We start from the raw sequence: 19161 nt of genomic DNA, 5'->3' as shown, positions 1-19161 counted from the left end.
TCACAGATACAAAGACCTGCTAAATGGTTCTGGTAACTTACTTTATACCCCTCACCAAACAAAGATCCTGGTACCATTTCCATCAATGATCATCAACTAGCCAAGTGGGTTTTAGCAGAAGAGCATTGATATATAGTTTAGAGACTAACCTGAGATTCACGCCTTCACATACATTCCCACTCAACTACCCTCAATGGGTGAATCTTTTTCTATCTTAACCACTAGAGTTGGTCTGCTGTTGGAATTCTTCAACTTGGGGACAAAGAGAAATGAAAGAAAAACGGACAGGAGTCCATTCACATGGCATGATATTATATAAGAGCAGTGCGGTGGCACAGTGGTTAGCACTGCTGCCTCACAGCACCTGGGATCAATTCTGACCTTGGGTGAATGTCTGTGTGGAGTTTGTACGTTCTCCCCGGGTCTGTGTGGATTTCCTCCGGGTGCTCCGGTTTCCTCCCACAGTCCAAAGATGTGCAGGTTAGGTGGGTTGGCCATGATAGATTTCCCTTAGTGTCCAAAGGTTGGGTGGGGTTACTGGGATAGGAGGGGGGGGGGGGGGGGGGGGGGAGTGGGCCTAGGTAGGGTGCTCTTTCTGAGGGTCGGTGTGGACTTGATGGGCCAAATGGCCTCCTTCTGCACTGTAGGGATTCTATGATTTTATTTGTTGCACAAAGAATTGCAAAGCTGAAGTGAGATTTGGAGATCAAAGGACTCAGGACGTCTGTGATCTGCCCAACTTACCTTTGACAAGAATAGTGCAGGTTTCATTTGAACTCCTCCTGGTCCTCTGTTCTTATCCCAATGCTCCCAGACAGCCATTTCGGCATTGTCAACCAGTCAGGCTATTTTACAACCGCCTATAATTCTGATTGATCCTCAAGCCAAGAAAGGTTGAAAATAACCATTCCATTGATTGCTGTAGTATAAAGGGTTAACCGATGGGCTATGCTAATGTATGACATAAATGATGGTGTATCACTGACATCAGTCAGCCATGTATTAGATTCCCAAGAGAGAAAGAGAGGTTGAATCACCATGCCCAGGATCAACGTGCCTACTCTATGACCTGTTTAGATGTAGTATGAATAAACAAGTGTTCAGCAGCTACCAGAGTATGACTACAGTCTACCTACTAACCGAATACCGTGCTTAGAGTCCACAGATAGAAGGACCAGCTCAGAACATGGTTACAGCAGTGGAGACATTGATATAAAACACATATCGGTGTTATCGATGGAACCACAGAATGAAAAAAATCTTGATAGCAGCTCGTAACGAATCGACAGAAAGAGCAGGCACACTGACGAGAGCTGATGATGGCTGTGCCGAGTGAGCAGTCCCTTCCCCCTGTCCATCTGACTGCCCCGAGGGCTCGCAAAAGGCCAACAGTGGGAGTTCTGGAAATATCATTTACTCTGGTATTAAGCAGCATCTGGGGCGGGATTCTCCGCAATTGGTGCGATGTCCGCTGACCGGCGCCAAAAACTGCGTGAATCAGTCCGGCATCACGCCGCCCCAAAGGTGTGGAATTCTCCGCATCTTGGGGGGCCGAGCCCTCACCTTGAGGGGCTCGGCCCGCGCCGCCTTGTCCCGCCATTCCAAAGGTGGTTCAATCCATGCCGGCTGGCGTGGGTTGACAGTGGCGGGACTTCGGTCCATCGCGGACCGGAGAATCGCCGGGGGATTTCAGCTGACCTGCGTGGCGCGATTCCCATCCCCACCGAATCTCTGGTGGCGGAGAATTCGGGACACGGCGGCGGCGGGATTCACGCCAGCCCCCGGCGATTCTCCGACCCGGTGGGGGGGTCGGAGAATCGCGCCCGATCTTCATTCTAAAGAGCAAACGCATGAAGTCTCTTCGTTTTTTTTATGCTGTGGGTCCAGTAGCAGACAACATTCTTCTGCAGCAGGATGTGGAGGAGTCCACCGCAGACCTTGGGATTGTAATCAAAGCCTTTGACACCTATTTTAGCCTGAAGTAAAACTTAATAATCGAACGAGCACGTTTTAAATCATAGGTCGCAATGACCTGAAAAATTGATAAAATTAGTTTGAACTGCCGAGCTAGTTCTTGCAGACACGGGGTGCTGAAAGATGAGCTAATCCATGATTACATAGTCATGGATGTCCGAGATGAAAAACTCTTTGATTTTCTGCAAACCAACGATGGCCTTATTTTGGTTCAAGTGGTCCAGTATGTGAGACAGGCCAAGCTTAGAGAATTTAATCAGGCTATATTTCAACATGATTCCGAGGCTTCACTTGACTACATAGATTGGGTAGGCCCACAGCCAGTGGCTTCACTCACAAGAAAGCTCGCCAAAACAAGCAATAGGATGGGAAACGTCACACGGCAGCAATTTTGGGATGCTTGCTTTGTGACACGAAAAACATAAACACCAGGACTGTCCAGCAGTGAATGCAGAATGCTTCCAGTGCAGCAAAACTGGACTTTTCAAGCATTTCTACAAATCCAACAACTTCGATAAAGGTAGAAGATGAGAAAGTATTTATGAAACATGTTCCCCGCAAGAAATGGCAGATGAAATGAAATGAAATGAAATGAAAATCGCTTATTGTCACAAGTAGGCTTCAAATGAAGTTACTGTGAAAAGCCGCTAGTCGCCACATTCCGGCGCCTGTTCGGGGAGGCTGTTACGGGAATTGAACCGTGCTGCTGGCCTGCCTTGGTCTGCTTTCAAAGCCAGCAATTTAGCCCTGTGCTAAACAGCCCCTAGTGTCAGATGAGTTACAGATGAAATGACAGAGTTCCTTGGGAAAGTTGACAGTCTTAGTCCAGACTATTGGTCAGTTGCAGCGCAAATTCAGGGTTTCAATGCCACCTTCAAAATTGACATTGAAGCTGCCGCCGGATGATCTTGACTGGCTACAGCCAATGACTCCTCTTCCATCAGACATCAAATTACAGGGTCCAGGTGGCATAGGCATTCGAATTAAAGGCAGAATTAATGCTCATCATCACTGCGAGGGTGATAGATTATCGATTTTCTCTATGTTCTCACAGTCAATGTACATCCTTGTTGAAAGGTGATGTTGGCATACTTCTCGGAATGCTAGAAAAAACAGACGATGCTCACTATTTGAACGACTCACTATCTGTCATGGAACAATCTTCAAACTTTTACTGAGAACCAGAGGAAATTCAGCCGTCAGCAGCTGAGGAAGTTTATTCACAGAGTCACAGAGTCACCATCCATTAGATCAGGGGTAGAGGTTGAAGTTATGAATCTCTCAGTTCCTCGTGAAGTAAGACCAGATAAGGCACTGCAGCAGATAGTGACTGTCTCCGTGAAGACCTGATGGACCTGCATCGGCTCGTCCTAGAAGAAAGGGATGAGGTGGAAGCCTTTGCAGCACTGTGAGATGTTGGAGTTTGAGGATGATTTATCTTTCCAGTTTATTGACGCACTATTTGAAGTCTCTGTTTTTAGAGGAATTGGCTGTGTATCTATTGGTGGAGCAGCATTTAAGTCTTTGTGCAACTGAACCTATTGTCTTGCCTAGTTTATCTCACATTGCCCATGAAGAGTCTTCCACAGAGAATGCTTTGTCCAAGTCAGAGTCCAGACAGGATCGTACATCCCTCCTCGGGATAAAAATCATCTGGTACCTATACTTCAGTCCCTGCTGAAAATCTTCTTCACTTCAGGGTTGGAGATCGGCACAGAAGCTGCAGCAGAACCTTCAGCATTTTTAAAGCTGCAAAACCCAGTACATCAATCTTGTTCCAGACTTCATTGTCTACAGGAAATGTCACTCAATACAGAAGATGAAGCTGTCTGGCCTCCACACCCTCAGTAATTCTTCCCATTTTCGAGAGTGGAACAATCTTATGGAGAGAGACGTGTGGCTCTCTTACCACTGATTACAGAAAGTAGACATTCCTCCTGGACAATCATTGGGAAATCATCTCTTCATTCTTTCCTGAAAGGCTTATTAAAATTTGCTTGTTTTTTTACCTTCATCGTTTAAGTTAATTGAAATCTCGGATCTTCAATGACTTTTCTGTCTTCGATGCAACAGTGAATGAAGCTCTTTTTCTATGTGCTTCGAGGGAGCAACAAGTTCCTCAGAGTGTCCCGAGTTCTTCTCTTCTAGTCCAAAGACCGATTTTCTTCAGTCTTCTCTTTTGGATCAGTCTTTCATTGAAAATCCTTTATTATCCTTACAGTTCAGTGATCCTGAAACCCACAGCGATGCTGTGAAATGACTGTCCAATTCTGCAGATGATAATGTCCTGCCAGGTGCAGACAAAACTCCACATGTCTCCAAGATGCCTTTCCCATGGGCTGATAATACTGTGGGAGATTGAGTCCTTCAGGACTGTGACTTGGGGACTGGGAGGAGTAGGAGTTGGATTTGGGTAGAATCTGAAGTTGTAAGAAAAGAACGACAGAAATGCTATGTAAATAGTTAAGTTTCATACCTTTGTCAGAGAGAAGACAGAATACTTGGTGGAGATGTGGTATAAAGGGTTAAGAACTGGAATATGCTAATATATGACATGATGATGATCTACCACTTGACACCAGTCAGTCATGGGTTAAACTCCATAGAGAGAGGTTGGAATCATGCCTAGGAGCTATGTGCCTACTCTATAACCTGTTTGGAAGCAGTACAATAAACAAGTGTTAAGGAGATGCCAGAGTCTGACTACAGCCTGTCCACTAACCAAGTGCCACACCTAGGGCATGATTTTCCAGCCCATTCCACCAGAGGGAGCTTTTGGTTCCACTGAAGTCAATGGAGATTTGAATGTCTCGCCACATCTGCCGCAGAGGAACCCGCCACAGGGGCCGGAAAACCACGACCTAGAGTCCATATATAGAAGGACCATCTCAGAACAATTGCTTCAGTCAGAAAGATTGCAGATATTCCCACTGATAGCAATTAAAATAGCAAATAAAAGAAATGATTTAATTCTTACCCTTATTCCTCGCTCCCCTGCATAACCTGGAGGACCCATTTCACCCTAATTAGAAAATAAGTCAGTCTGTTAACAGTGATGTGGCAATGGGATTAAATCATTAATACAGCATCCTCTGCAGTAAAACAGAAGCTATATAAGATGACAGTACCTTGCCTGGTTCACCTTTCTGCCCTTTTATACCCTGTTAGAAACAACACATGAAGGTTAAATCAGACTTTGACTATTGGAACAAGCCATTTAATCATCTTAATATAAAAGCAAAATACAGTGGACCCTGGAGATCGGAAATAAAAACAGAAAGTCTTGGTAAAACTCAGCAGGTCTGGCAGATTTTACGGACAAAGAAACAATTTGCGCCCCACCCCACCCCCCCACCCCCGGCGATTCTCCGGCCCGGATGGGCCGAAGTCCCGATGCTGGAACGACTCACTATCTGTCATGGAACAATAGATTACTGTAGCCATGTGGGGTCTTTGTGTTTGTAATTGATAAAGGTTCTTGCTGTGTGTGTTTATAAAAAAGTTAACTAAATTCTTAGAATAAAGCTTTTTTTTTAAATTAAAAGCTCCTAAGAAGTCTGTAGAATAATACCTGAAAGGAAGGCTCTTGTGCTCATCCTAGCCAAAATAAACAAAAACGTTACAGGTCAGATGAACTCCAAAATATACTTTGGAGTTTTAAAACCCTGGCCCCTAACAGTTGACAGGATGGCAGGGCGATCTAGATTAGAAATAGGCTGCAGGTATCCACAAAAAAGAAGATTTAGCACTAAAACTAACAAGCACAGAAACTCCTTTACCAATTATGGCAGGACAAATGAATTGGGAAATGTCAACAGGAAAATAAACCCCAGAAATGCCCAGGGTACTGTCAATCGGTGCTTTAGATGTGATTCAAAGTTCCATTATGCGATAAACTGTCCCAAGCGATGTAATAGGGTGTTTTATGAGACGGAAGACTTGGAAGAAGAAGAGGAAGATATTGACCAAAGAGAAGCATTGTCTCAGTAACAAAACGTTTAGTCCGGTGATGAAGGTGCTGGTTGCAGATTCAATCAATTGTGCCGTATTAGACAGCGGTGTACATCTATACTGTGCGGAGTAGACTGGGTGTATTGTTACCTGGACTCTTTAAGTGACAAAGATTGGAACAAAAGTTAAAGAATTTGATGTTCCACAAGTTTCAGTTTGGGGATGATAATACCCTTAAATCACTGAAAAGACGAATGATTCCTTGTAAAATTACAAACCTTAGGGTTTCACCGCTTGGACCACAGAAGGGGTTCCCTTAGTCAGGGCGTCCTCGGTGGGTTTCTGGGTGAGTCCCTTTGGTCAGTGGGTCCCTGGAGGAGGGTCCCTTAAGTCACTGGGTCCCTTAAGTCACTGGGTCCCTTTGGGGGGGTCTCCCTATCACAGGCTCCCTGTGGGCAGTCTCCCTTTTGTTGGGGATGCTGTGGGGAGGGGGGTCTCCCTTTCACAGGGGTCCCATTGGGGGCTCTCCCTGTTACAGCAGCCCATGTGAAGGGTCTACCTAATACAGGGGTTCCTGGTGGGAGGGGTGGGGTTGGGGGCTGCTGCGGGGTGTGGTACAGGGGAGGGGGGTGGAGGGCGGGCTGATTTGCGGTGCGGGGGGGGGGTATAGGCTGGGATATTCTCTCCAATGGTGGGTCTCGCGGTGAGACAAGGGGAGATTGGTTGCCCCCTTGGCCCAACGCAAGGTCCACCACTTCAGGTTCACAACTGGAGAGACCACAGGTGAACCTCGCCGATGTGATTCCCGAATGCAGGGACCGGAGAATCACGAGTGGGTGGAGCATAGGGCGCCAGGCCTGCTAAATAGATGCAAGTGGGTTATTACGACCCATTCACATTTATTTCCATGCTCCCGCTGGCATGCGGCGTGAAGCTTATTCACGCCACCAGCGAGGGGTCGGAGAATGGCGCCGATCCCGATTTTGCCCGACGCCCGAATCTCAGTCCCATCAGTGAATGCATTCTGGGCATCCCGGGAACAGAGAATCCCGCTTTAAAAATTTTGCTCATGCATGCGGGAATAAGAGATGATGAATACATCAAACTTGTAGAACAGATAAGCGATAGACGTAATACATTTGGAGAACTGTGTGCCTCATACAGTGAGGAACAATTAAAGAAATACTCTGGCTGGAAGTCATGTTGCTCAGAACGTGAAGGCACAAAAGCAGAGATCGAAAGCTTTCAGAATGTCCTTTCAGAAAAGATGCTGGTGGTTTATTTGGAAAAGCCCGAGTGATTTACAGAGAAGTATTGGAAACTATTCCCTGTGCAATGAGGGGAGTGTGTGTAATGGTGAGAAGGTTGTGGTGGGAAGATTATGGTGAGAAGGGCGTCTGTGCCTCACCACTTTAAGCAAGTGATGTAAAGAGTGTCAACTAGAAAGGGAAAAGTGTGTGGTTGGTGGGAAGATCTGGGCAGTAGTAACAACAGTTAAAGAGCTATTGAACATGGCAACAATGCTGAGGCGTTCTGGTGCCAATTGCTCATTTGTTTGTCATGATTTGAAAAGCACTAGTTGAAAGTGTGCTGAAAACAGTTTCAAATGACATTCAAAAGGGAACTGGATAAATGCCTGAAGGGAAATAATTGTAGGACTATGGTGGAAGAGCATGGGAATGGGACTAATTGGATAGCTTTATGAGTCAGTACAGGCATGGTGGGTTGAATGGCCTCCTCCTGTTCTGTATCATTCATGATACTAACAATGAGGAACACTTAACTCCTTCTGAGGTTTTTTTGTATTATTGTAACATCTCTGTTTAAAATATGTCAAGTTTTCGATTTTAACAGTGAGTGCTGCTCACATCATCACAGAAAAGCTGAGGTATGACACCGAACGTGACTTTGCAAGAGACTTGAATTAATATTATAACGTGTCATCATGAACCCTACTGTGTGTTGTATATTATCTTAGATTCCACCCATCACCTATCACAATCAACCACCCTCCAAACAGAAATAGACAGGACAATGCATTTACACCATGATGCACATCTTAGATAGAGTTCCCAGTGCTTTAAAGATTAAAGAATAAAATTGATGGTGACGCAAAGGAAAATGAGTAGGTCAAATAGAGGGTTAAAAAGGATAACATTTCTGGCCTTTCCTGATCTCCTAGCCTATTTTCGGTGTTTACATTGTCCATTGCAGGTTTCCATCAATCTTCCTCTGGCGTTAGAGAGGGAGATTAGAAGAATGCCTGTGGAAATTCCAAGTGAGTGATGTTGAAAAATGGGGGCTGGACAGAACCATCTGTCAGCATCTTGCAAACCACAGGCAGTGAGGAGGTAAGGCCGAAGGTTTAAGGAGGGAGATGCAGGTGGAGGAGACACAGTGGACATAAGAGAAGTGCCCACTGGTGGAGAGATCGATGAGCATAAGGGATGCTGGAAGTATCTGCAGTTCCTTGCCAATGACTTTCTGTGAGGACTGTGTTGGTGAGATTTCCTGTTTAAAGATCCGACATGGCCTTGAACTTTTACTTACATCTTTACCTCTTAGTCCTATTGGCCCTGGGATTCCTGAAACTCCGGGTCTCCCTTGTTCACCGTCCTTGCCGATTTCACCCTATTTGAACAAGAAAACTTCAGCTCTGTTATTGGGTTGGCCGTTGCAAACCAATTGTCAGCAGAATAGAAAGTAGAGTTTCATCGAGTGGGAAAGGGACAATTTGAGCTTACCTTCTCACCCGGTCGGCCTGATAAACCAACATTGCCCTGTTGAAATAACATGAACATACAATGTCATTGAGAGACAAGAGACCAAATTACTAATAAACTGAAATATCATCAGTGCCCATAAAAACTAATGAAGCAGAGTTTTGCAATTTTTCCAGAAGCATGTGATCAAATTATAATAGAGCCAATTAAGTACCATATTGTCATTTCCATGCTATTTGTCCATTGTGAAACTGTAACATACTACCTAGTTGTTTCACTGTAACAATGTGAATTTATATTCACATAACATCTTTGGCACAGTAAAAAATCCCAAGAAACTTCACAAGAGCATTACCAAACAGAATTTGATACTGAGTTAAAAGAGGAGGTGACCAAATTCTTGGTCAAAGAGTATAGGTCTTATGTACTGTCTTCAAGGAGGAGAGAGAGGTAGAATGGTTTAGGGAGGGAATCTCTGAGCTTAGGGCATAAGCAGCTGAAGACACAGCCATCAATGGTGGAACAATTAAAATAGGGGATTGGCAAAGGGCTAAAAATGGAGGATTGCAGAGATCTTGGAAGGTTTCGGGCTAGAGGTGATTACAGAGATATGGAAGGTGTGAGGCCATGAACGGGGTTTGGAAACAAAGATAAGGAATTAAAATCAAGCATTGTGGAACCGGGAGCAAATGTAGGTCATGATGGAGGTTACGGCGGAGAAGGACCTACATCACTTGAACTGTATTATAAAAGAAAGCATTTACATTGGGTAATTATCATATGTCTTATGTTTTTTCATGTATGGAACGATCTGTCTAGACTGTACGCAGAACAATACTTTTCACTGTACCTCAGTACATGTGACAATAAACCCAAATCCAAATCCAATGACACCAAGCCACATGGAGATATTGGGCTGGATTCTCCCGTTCCCCAGCCCTGTGTTTCTTGGGGTGTGCCCGTCCTTATTCCCACCGCTTGTCAATGGGATTTCCCATTGAAACCAGGCCTCTGGGAAACCCATGGGTGGGGATGCATTGATGGCGGGAACAGCAAAACGCAACGTCCAGAGAATTCCGCCATTGGGTCAGGTGACCAAAATCTTGGTTCGTCCAGGGAGTTTTGTGCCCTTGAAACAGTTCTTATCAAAGTCACAAATCACATCCTACATGACTGACAAAGGTAAGCGTTCCCTCCTTGTCCTTCTTGACTTGTCTGCAGCTTTTGATACATTTGATCACTCCATCCTCCTCCAATGCCTCTTCACTGTCGTCAAGCTGGGTGAGACCACTCTCCGCTGGTTCCCTTCTTACCTACCTAATTGCAGCCAGAGAACCACTTGCAATGGCTTCTCTTCCTCTTCCCACACCATTATCTCTGGTGTCCCCCAAAGATCAATCCTTGGCCCTTCCTATTTCTCATCTACATGTTGCCATTCAGTAACGTCATCCAAAAGTACGGCGCAAGTTTTCACATGTACACTGATGACACGCAGCTCACTAACGCCTCTCTCTTTAAGCAAGCTTTTGGTCAGCTGACCTAATATCTCCATAGGTGGCCCAGTGTCACACTTTGTTTTATGATGCTCTTGTGAAGCACCCTGGGTGTTAAAGGCACAATATAAATAAAAGTTATTGTTGCTGGTCAATGGGGGAGGTTTTATGAAATCTTTCCAAGTGAGGTAGAGAGGTAGATAGGTGTAGGGTGAATTCAAGAGCTTGAGGTTGAGGCAACTGGTGGCTCGGCCATCAATGGTGGAGCAATTAAATAAATATAGATTAGTACTAAATGGGGTTTATATTAATTTAGAATGTTGTTATCAATCAGGATTCGGTGGTAAAGAGGGATGGAGATCTTGTGATGCAGTGGGCCGGAAAGCTCCAGATTCAAGTTCCACTCCAGGATTTGATGGCCACAGAAAGTATGTTCATAACATGGACAAACACTTGATTGTCAGCCTGTAAATTCTTTCAATATGCTTGATGGCGGACAGCAAGAGTGGGAGAGTTTCCTGGTCAGCCATACTGCAGAAGACAATGGCAAACCACTACAGTATTCCACCAAGCATAATCATAGACCAATCCAGTGTCCTAGGGCATGGTGCCTGGACAAGGAGTAAAGAGGGGCTGTTTTGTTTGAATAGTGCCCATTTATTAAAAACAAGATTTTGTTCAATTTTGTTTCCCATTAGCCTTAAAGTGAGAAAAGGGGAGACTTATCTTCATTGGTCTGAACTGTATCCAAATTCAGATATTTAAACTAAGCAGCACATAGAGTACAACCTACAATTTCTGAACCGATGCATCGCACAGGGATATTGCCATGGGAGTGTCCCTTTAAGAAATGTTTTGTCTTATCACATGGCTTCAGTGATGTCATTGTGTGGGTGAAGCTGAGCTGTGGCTGTGAGATTTCCTTTTGATTTCTGATTTGACTGCTGTGGACTTAGCCAGGAGAAAGACGTGTTTTGGCCTGTCTCTCTCTAGTTTCATTTTAAATATCTGTTCCAGTAAAAATCACCTTGGTGGTGGCTTTTAAGATATAGTTTGCTTTCCGGAAGGGTTTAAACCTGTTGGTGAGACGGGGTCAGAATCTCTGGAAAAGCCAGTCTTATTCAAGTGAGAATGCGGAGTGTTGGGCCACGCCCTTGAAAAGGGGATTTTGGTTTATGGGATTTTGTTTTTGAATTGGAACAGTTAAGGTGGAATACATGAAGTGTTATACATAGATTACTGTAGCTATGCGGTGTCTTTATGTTTGTAATTGATAAAAAATGTTGCTGTGTGTTTATGTTCTTATAATAAAGTTGTTATAATAAAGCTTATTTTGATGAAAGAGTCTGGGAAGACTATTGAATCACACCTCAAGTGAAGGCTCTTGTGCTCGTCCTCACCAAATTCAACAAAAAGTTAGAGGTCAGGTGAACTCCATAATATACTTCGGAGTTTTTAAACCCTGTCCCATAATAACAGGTACATTTAGCAGATCGTATGGGCTAAGTGCAAAGTATCTGAAGCTCACAATCAACGAATATGTTAGAAAACGTAATCCACTAGAATTACTGTTCGGACAAAGCTGTCTCCCTGTTAGGGCATTTCTATTACTCACCCTTTCGCCTGGCTCTCCTTTGAGACCGGGCTGGCCTGGAATTCCAAATCCTGGGCTTCCCTTTGAAGATAAATATACAACAGTTCAAAAAAAACATGCACCTTTTACAGGTAGTTTAAGTGTGTGGAATAAATGTCATTAGCACTGCTGCCTCACAACGCCAGTAACTGGATTTGATTCCGGCCTCGGGTGACTTATCTCTGTGGAGTTCGCACATTCTCCCCGTGTCTTCGCGGGTTTGCTCCGGGTGCTCTGGTTACCTCCCACAGTCCAAAGATGGACAGGTTAGGTGGATTGGCCAGGCTAAATTTCCCCTAAGTGTGGGGTTGGAGGGATAAGGGAGGGGCTTGAGCCTTGATAGGGTGGTCTTTGGAAGGGTCGGGGCAAATTCAATGGGCCAAATGGCCTCCTTCTGCATTGTAGTGATTCTATGCAAAAAGATTTTGGATACTGTTGGGAAGAACCGTATTCCAAATAGAAAGAGTGGTACGGCACTTGAGAGGGAAAACTAGATAAGCATTTGAGGGAGAAAGGAATATATAATTACAATGGTAGAAGAGAAAAGATGAGAGGAGCCTGAAAACTATATGTACCAGTTGGGCTGAGTACCTGATTCTGTACCATATTCAGGACAGATGGAGCCCAGGTTTTTTTCTACTGGGCCCAGATTGGACTCTTCCATGAGTGGCCTCCAGATATCCCCAGACTGCTAGGTAGGCCACTCCACTGCCTTGTACAGAAGGGCACAATGTGTGCCTTTCCCACTTATTCATCAACATCAATCTAGTCCCATGTGCATTATTTGTATAAGGAAATGAGGCACCACCTTATTCTTGTGGTCAAATAGTAGCAGGCTATTGTTCCACCAGACTAAAATCAGTAAACGTATTGCTCCAGTTTCCTTGTCTCCCTGTCAATTGGGCCCACATATCACCCACAACTTGGCAGAGTAGAGTTGTTACACAGCATCTTTAGCCTATACTTTTCTGGACTTGTGAACTTGTGACGCCGCACATAATAATAATAATAATCTTTATTGTCACAAGTAGGCTTACATTAACACCGCAATGAAGTTACTGTGAAAAGCCCCTAGTCGCCACATTCCGGCGCCTGCTTGGGGATACAGAGGGAGAATTTTTTTTTTCAACAAATATTTTTATTCTCCTCCTTTTTTCACATTTTCATCATATTTACAACAACAGGGGCAGCACGGTGACACAGTGGTTAGCATTGCTGCCTAGGGTGCTGAGGACCCGGGTTTGAATCCCGGCCCTGGGTCACTGTCCGTGTGGAGTTTGCACATTCTCCCCGTGTCTGCTTGGGTTTCGCCCCCACAACCCAAAAGATGTGCAGGGTAGGTGGATTGGCCACGCTAAATTGCCCCTTAATTGGAAAAAATAATTGGGTACTCTAAATTTATTTAAAAAAAATAAAATAAAATATTTACAACAACAAATAATTAACTACAACAACAAATACGATGGCAATCCCCTAGCCAACAATCCCCTTATCCCACCCACCCTCAAACAGCTCACGGGGAGCGAGATCAGTTTGCCAGGAATGAAAATAATTCTAAGTGTGTGCTCACCCAGAGAGGAACTTACAAGGGCCCCAAAAAATAATTAAGTGCTGTTAGATAACGGTCAGGAGCTCTCCAACTCGGCCGTCGAGATATTGACGGGAAATCTCGCTCACTCTGGCACTTAGAACGTGTCCCGTTCAACCGTGCCCATTGTGTGTAAAGCCCATTCAGTAATTGGATAAATGATGTCAATACCTTTTCACCTTCAATCCCTTGAAGCCCTTGGTCACCTTTGGGTCCATGAGGTCCGGGTGGTCCAGTATCTCCCTTATCAGAGACCAGAAACAAATCTTTATCATCAGCCAATAGGGTGGTGGAAACAGATTGAACATTAGCTTACAAAGCGGAATTGGACGAATACTTATGGAAATAAGAAATCACAGAGATATGGGGGAAAAATCAGCGAAGTCTCATCGAAAGAGCTGGCACAGACTTGATGGCCCAAATGACCTCCTTCTGTGCTGCACTATTCTGTGATCGCCAGCTGCTGGACTACTGAATGTATAAAAAGTGTTGGTAAAAGAGCCCAGTCCCCGGAGTGTCCAACAGGCACCGAAGGCCTTGATGGTGCTTGTGGAAGGCACGTGCTCCCTCTCCAGGGTCATCCGGTTGCAAATGTAGCTGCAGTAGAGGAGAAGACAGTTGGGCCAGGTGGCCATACACCATTTATATCAGAGCTGTCAACATCCAGAGCCAATATTAATAATCAGCAAAAGTTTCAAAGTTCAGCTCCCGCTACCTCTACTGGATATCACCAAAATGACAACCAACTCACACAAGATGAGGGGCTGGTTTTTCTGGTACCCCACGTGTTTCTCGTTGGTGTGCTGTTTGCTCACAATGGGATTCAGTCTTCCATCCGCTTGTCAATGGGATTTTCCATTGAAGCCACCCCACGCCACCGGGAAACCTACGGGCGGGGGTGCGTTGCCGGCGGGAAAAGTGAATTGCAACGGCCGGAATGTTTTTGGAAATATCTATATATATTGACCCTACAATGCATAGGTGAGGAGAATAGTGCCTACCAATACTACCCCCACACAGATGCTATCCTTTTGGATTGTTTTTGACCAGTGACATTTCAGTAAGACATAAAATAAACCATAAACTTTGCAAATCAAACTTTACTCTTTTTGCTTATTGAAGAATGGACTTTGCGGAGCCAAAAGATCAGAGCTACAGGTCACATGACTCACAAGATGGGCAATAGTTTCTGGAATTTTCCACCAGCATTTGCAAGAACAAAGGAGTTGCACCCTCAGCCTTGTGGAATCTCACACTTCATTGTAAAAACCTATTATAATCCATAATACCAGAGGATTAGGACAGAGAAAGATATTGAGACTTGTCATACCTGTAGAGGCTCTAACAGCCACCATCTCAGATCTGGGACTGTCAAGGTCCAATTCAAAAAGGAACTACAGAAGGGAAATGGGCATAATTTGCAACATTATAAGCTTAGCCCTCGAGCAGAGTCTGAGTATCTAACACGACAGGACCTATTAATATGGATAATGAATCTTTCAAAGGCTAAAGACTCGGACAATATAAGCCATAGAACAAAAGTCAGGTCCAGACACCAGATACACATTCCTTTAGGAAATCATTGTGGAGGAAGGAGATCACATGGCTTGAGTGACCATTTTGAAATCTCTCTATTCAGCTGAGAACTCCGGAAAAACAGTCTGCTAATTTACTTCCAATCTGCAAGACCAACAGTAGGACCCTAGGTTGACTGAACAACCTGTGGCAAGGCACAGCTGCTCAAAGCCTATTTACCTGGAGGTTTCTCACCATCGTCTGCCAAGCAGATCAAGTTTATGTACAGCAATCTCACCTTGCTGCATCGCCATCCACTTTAAAGAGATTCTGTGCTTCTGAACGTTGACTTTCTGGACTCTGGAAATTACATGAACTGATATCCTTTTCTGTTACTGTTAAGTGTGTGTGTGTGTGTGTGTGTGTGTATGAATTTTCTTTGAACACTTTAATTGATTAATTATGATATTGCTGGAGATGATGGAGAGACTGGGAGGAAGGACATGATATTAAACCTCTAAGAATACATCGAACCAGAGTTGGTAACTATTTGTCACGCACCAACTAATCAGAATCCCCTTCTATGAATCTTCGTGATTTAGTAAAGAATAATACTGAACCCATTATGCAGGTTATATCCATAGACCAAATTGCGAATTTCAACTTTTAGTGCAAAGAATTGAACTATACTTACCCGGGCACCTTTATTCCCGATCGGTCCAACTATCTAAGTTGAACAAAACATATAATTAAAAGGTTTATATTAATATATTTATTTCTCGTTGCTGATTAAATGCATTTATATTTCTGTAATGCACAAGGACGTAGATGAAGTTTTGAAAAGAGCCCTTTAAGATGTTGAGAAATGTAAATGAACCATTTAACACAAACCTCGCACACAGAACTAGAAGACAAGGGTTTTAAATTGCGAAGCTTCAAATAAATTAGGGGTGAGAAAATGTTTAATTTCAAGATTGAATTTTGCAAGAGAGTGGACATGTGAAACAGACTCCCAGAGAAAGGAGTGAACCTCTGACAATTAACTTCCATGTTGGATTGAGATCTCATTCCAAGGTGCTTTTTAGGAACATTACAAAACAAAATTTAACACCGCGCAATATAAGCAGGTAGAAATATAAAAGCAACATACTGAAGATGCTGGAAATTTGAAATAAAAACAGAAAAATGCTGGAAAAACTCAGCAGGTCTGGCAGCATCAGTGGGGAAAGGAAGAGTTAACGAGAGTTGTACAGACTTGAAATGTTTCTGTTTCTCTCTCCGCAGATGCTGCCAGACCTGCTGAGTTCTTCCAGCTTTTTTCTGTTTTTATATAAGGAGATATTAAGGAAACCCAGCTCGCTGTGGCAAAGCAAGACCGATAAAAGCCAGGAGACCCCACTCCCGGGATCTACCCGGCTCGCAACACCTCGCGAGATCTAACATGATCTCATGAGATGTTGCGGTGTAAATCTCTCCCATTGTGGGTGGATCACTTTTTGGCAATTCTGCATATTAGAGCGAGACAGCTATTCTCACTTTAATGTGCAGATTCTTGAGATAACCGAGGCTTTGGGATTCATCTTCTGTGCCTTGGAAACCTCGGACGAGCACCATTCAGCACAACCACAAACGGGGACCAGACAGAACGGCACTTGTAGGGCTCTCCCAGGGGATTGGAGACCCCCGGCTGCAAGCTCTTTGGGAAGGGTGGTGCCCTGGCAATGCTGGTGCCAGCTTGGCACCCTGGTAGTGCCACCTGTGTGCCAGCCTGGCACTGCCAGTAGGGATAGGCATTGCCAAGGTGCCAGGTTGGTACTTCCAAGGTGCCAAGCTGGCATTGTTGACACGTGCACGATTTGGCTAGGGGTGGAGTGTGGGGACCCTTTCTTGGTGCGTTCAGGCTGGGGGTGTCAGGGGTCGCTTAGGGGGCCTCAGAGATCAAGACACCATTTAAAAATGGCGCCCCGATCTCTCGCTACACTGGGGAGTTCCAGCGAGCGAAGCTCCCCAGTGTACAAAACAGGGCCATGTGCGGCCTCGGTTGTGCATTCCCCGCTAAGGCCCCTTATACAATGCAAGCCGATTTGAATAGCCATGTGTTTCTCGCTGCTGCAAGCGCTGGTAAACATGCAGCTAAACGGGCTCGCTATGGGACTTTGTCCTCAATTAGTTGAATCGAGCCCTCAGTCAGGACACCAAAAGCTTGGAGAGAGAAAGTTGGACAGGTAGAAAGACATCAATTAATTAGGTCTGTTTTGAAACACAGTAGTTACCCCTTTCGCCGGATCACCTGGGAAGCCTCTATGCCCCTGTCAGAAAAACACACAGAACAAAAATGATACTCCAGTTCAGCACTCAGATTGAATCAGTTCAAGCCAAGAATTACACTGAGCAATTCACTTACTGTATTTCCTTTCAAACCTATGGGGCCTGGGAGTCCCTGTCAAAGAGGAAAATTAAGAAAGACTGGGTGAGCAAAAAGTATCACGAAGTACCAGAATACTTGAAGGACTTTTATGAATAAAATGTCCAATAGCTCAGTGCTGCAACAGTCTGAACTGTCAAATATTCAGATGCAAATAATAACAGTGCTTTTTAGCTTATGGGACCTTCTTCCAACAAGGGACTTGGACCCCTGATAGCTTGGTGACTCAACACTCACTTCTATCAGTGGAGGTACATCATGAGATATGATCCTTCTGACTACCATATGGAAAGTCCATCTCATCCTTTCCTTTCCTATTATATTTCACACCATTCCCCACGACCCACTCTAAAAATCGAAGTAACCCAAGGATCATCAACAAATAGGAGAATCTCAGCTTCAGTAATCACAGATACTACCCACTGTTCAAGCCAAGTAAGTCACCTAACCCACTGCCTGCTCCATTTAAACACCATACAGTCTTCCTGGGAGTGAGCCTCAATACCAAGATCAACAAGTAACTCATTTCCTGACCAACAACACCCTCCCTCCTGCAAAGCCTACCCATCCATCTATAACGCGCAAATCTCGGGTGTGATGGAATACACTCTATTTGCCCAGATGAGTGCAGTTCCAGCAACACTCAAGAAGGTCAACACCATCCAGGACAAAGAATGGCTTGATTGGCACCTCATCCATCACTTTAAACATTCACTGCTTCCATCACTATTGCACAGTGGCAGAAGTGTGTACCATCTACAAGATGCACTGCAGCTACTACCAAGACTTATTCAACAGCATCTTCCAAACCCACAAACTTTACCACCTAGAAGGACAAGAGCAGCCAATGCATGGGGACATCACCACTTGCAGACTCCACTCCAAGGCACACACCAACCTGACTTGGAACTACATTACCATTTCTTCACTGTTGTTGGGTCAAAAACCTGGAACTCCCTTCTTAACAACATTGGATACGCCTTCACCAGATGGACTGCAGCGATTCAAGAAGTTGGCTCATTACCAGCTTTGCATGAGCAATTTGGGATGTGCTACAAATGCTGGCCTCGTCAGTAATGTTCACATCCCATGAGCGAATACAAAAATTGACCGTCAAACTACATTCCAGCAGGTTATGAGCAATGTGGCCAATAATGTTACAGACACAATGGGCGGGGTTCTCCGGTACCCCAGCCGCGTTTTCCTGGGCAGAACGCTCTCGCTGGCAACGGGATTCTCCGTTCCCGCCACCTGCCAATGGTATTTCCCATTGTGGCCTCACGCTGCCAGGAAACCCATGGGTGTGGGTGTGCTGCCAGTGCAATGCAGAATCCCACTGGCAGAGAATCCAGCCCAAAATAAATCAAAATGAATAACATTTCCTTACAGCAATTCCTTGTGGTCCCAGTTCGCCAGCTTCTCCACGGTCTCCCTGTAGATAACATTAAAAAGTGATGAGAATTAGTGCAAGGTTTTACATTATTGGCCAACAAGGTACCTCATAGAATTCACTACAGTATCAGTCAGTGTTGTGTCAACATTCTACATCAGGTGAACCAATAAAATTGACTTCTCCAATATCTTACCTTTTCCCCTCTATCTCCTTTTATTCCTCGTTTCCCCTACACAATTCAAAAAGTACATTAGATTCGCTAACAGACAATAAAACACTTCTTCTGTTCGATCAACTGATAGTTTACTGAAATCTAACAATTATACATGGGGAGGTGGATAATTTTTCAATTTGTTTGGACCAAATTCCACTCTCAGCTGCTTAAACACTAAGCAGTTCAAAATAAAGTGGAAGTATTGGATTCATATGACAGCACCTTCACCAAAAAGGAGATTGTTCAAAGTAA

At 44.4% G+C, this 19161-nt stretch overlaps 1 protein-coding gene across 1 annotated transcript in view; it reads right to left on the bottom strand.

Moving 5' to 3' along the window:
• Positions 1–19161, bottom strand: part of col7a1l (collagen type VII alpha 1-like) — a 435910-nt gene that overhangs the window by 209031 nt on the left and 207718 nt on the right. Inside the window, exons 39-49 of the mRNA XM_072470919.1 lie at positions 18889–18924; positions 18690–18734; positions 17282–17317; positions 17151–17186; positions 15572–15604; positions 13534–13605; positions 11757–11816; positions 8670–8705; positions 8476–8556; positions 5103–5135; positions 4952–4996 (exon numbers count right to left, since the gene is read on the bottom strand). Coding sequence (XP_072327020.1) covers positions 4952–4996; positions 5103–5135; positions 8476–8556; positions 8670–8705; positions 11757–11816; positions 13534–13605; positions 15572–15604; positions 17151–17186; positions 17282–17317; positions 18690–18734; positions 18889–18924 — 513 coding nt within the window. The remainder of the gene's footprint in view (positions 1–4951; positions 4997–5102; positions 5136–8475; positions 8557–8669; positions 8706–11756; positions 11817–13533; positions 13606–15571; positions 15605–17150; positions 17187–17281; positions 17318–18689; positions 18735–18888; positions 18925–19161) is intronic.

The sequence above is a fragment of the Scyliorhinus torazame genome, chromosome 13, assembly GCF_047496885.1.
Source record: "Scyliorhinus torazame isolate Kashiwa2021f chromosome 13, sScyTor2.1, whole genome shotgun sequence".
Lineage (NCBI taxonomy): Eukaryota > Metazoa > Chordata > Chondrichthyes > Carcharhiniformes > Scyliorhinidae > Scyliorhinus > Scyliorhinus torazame.
This window is presented reverse-complemented; position numbering and strand designations above follow the sequence as displayed.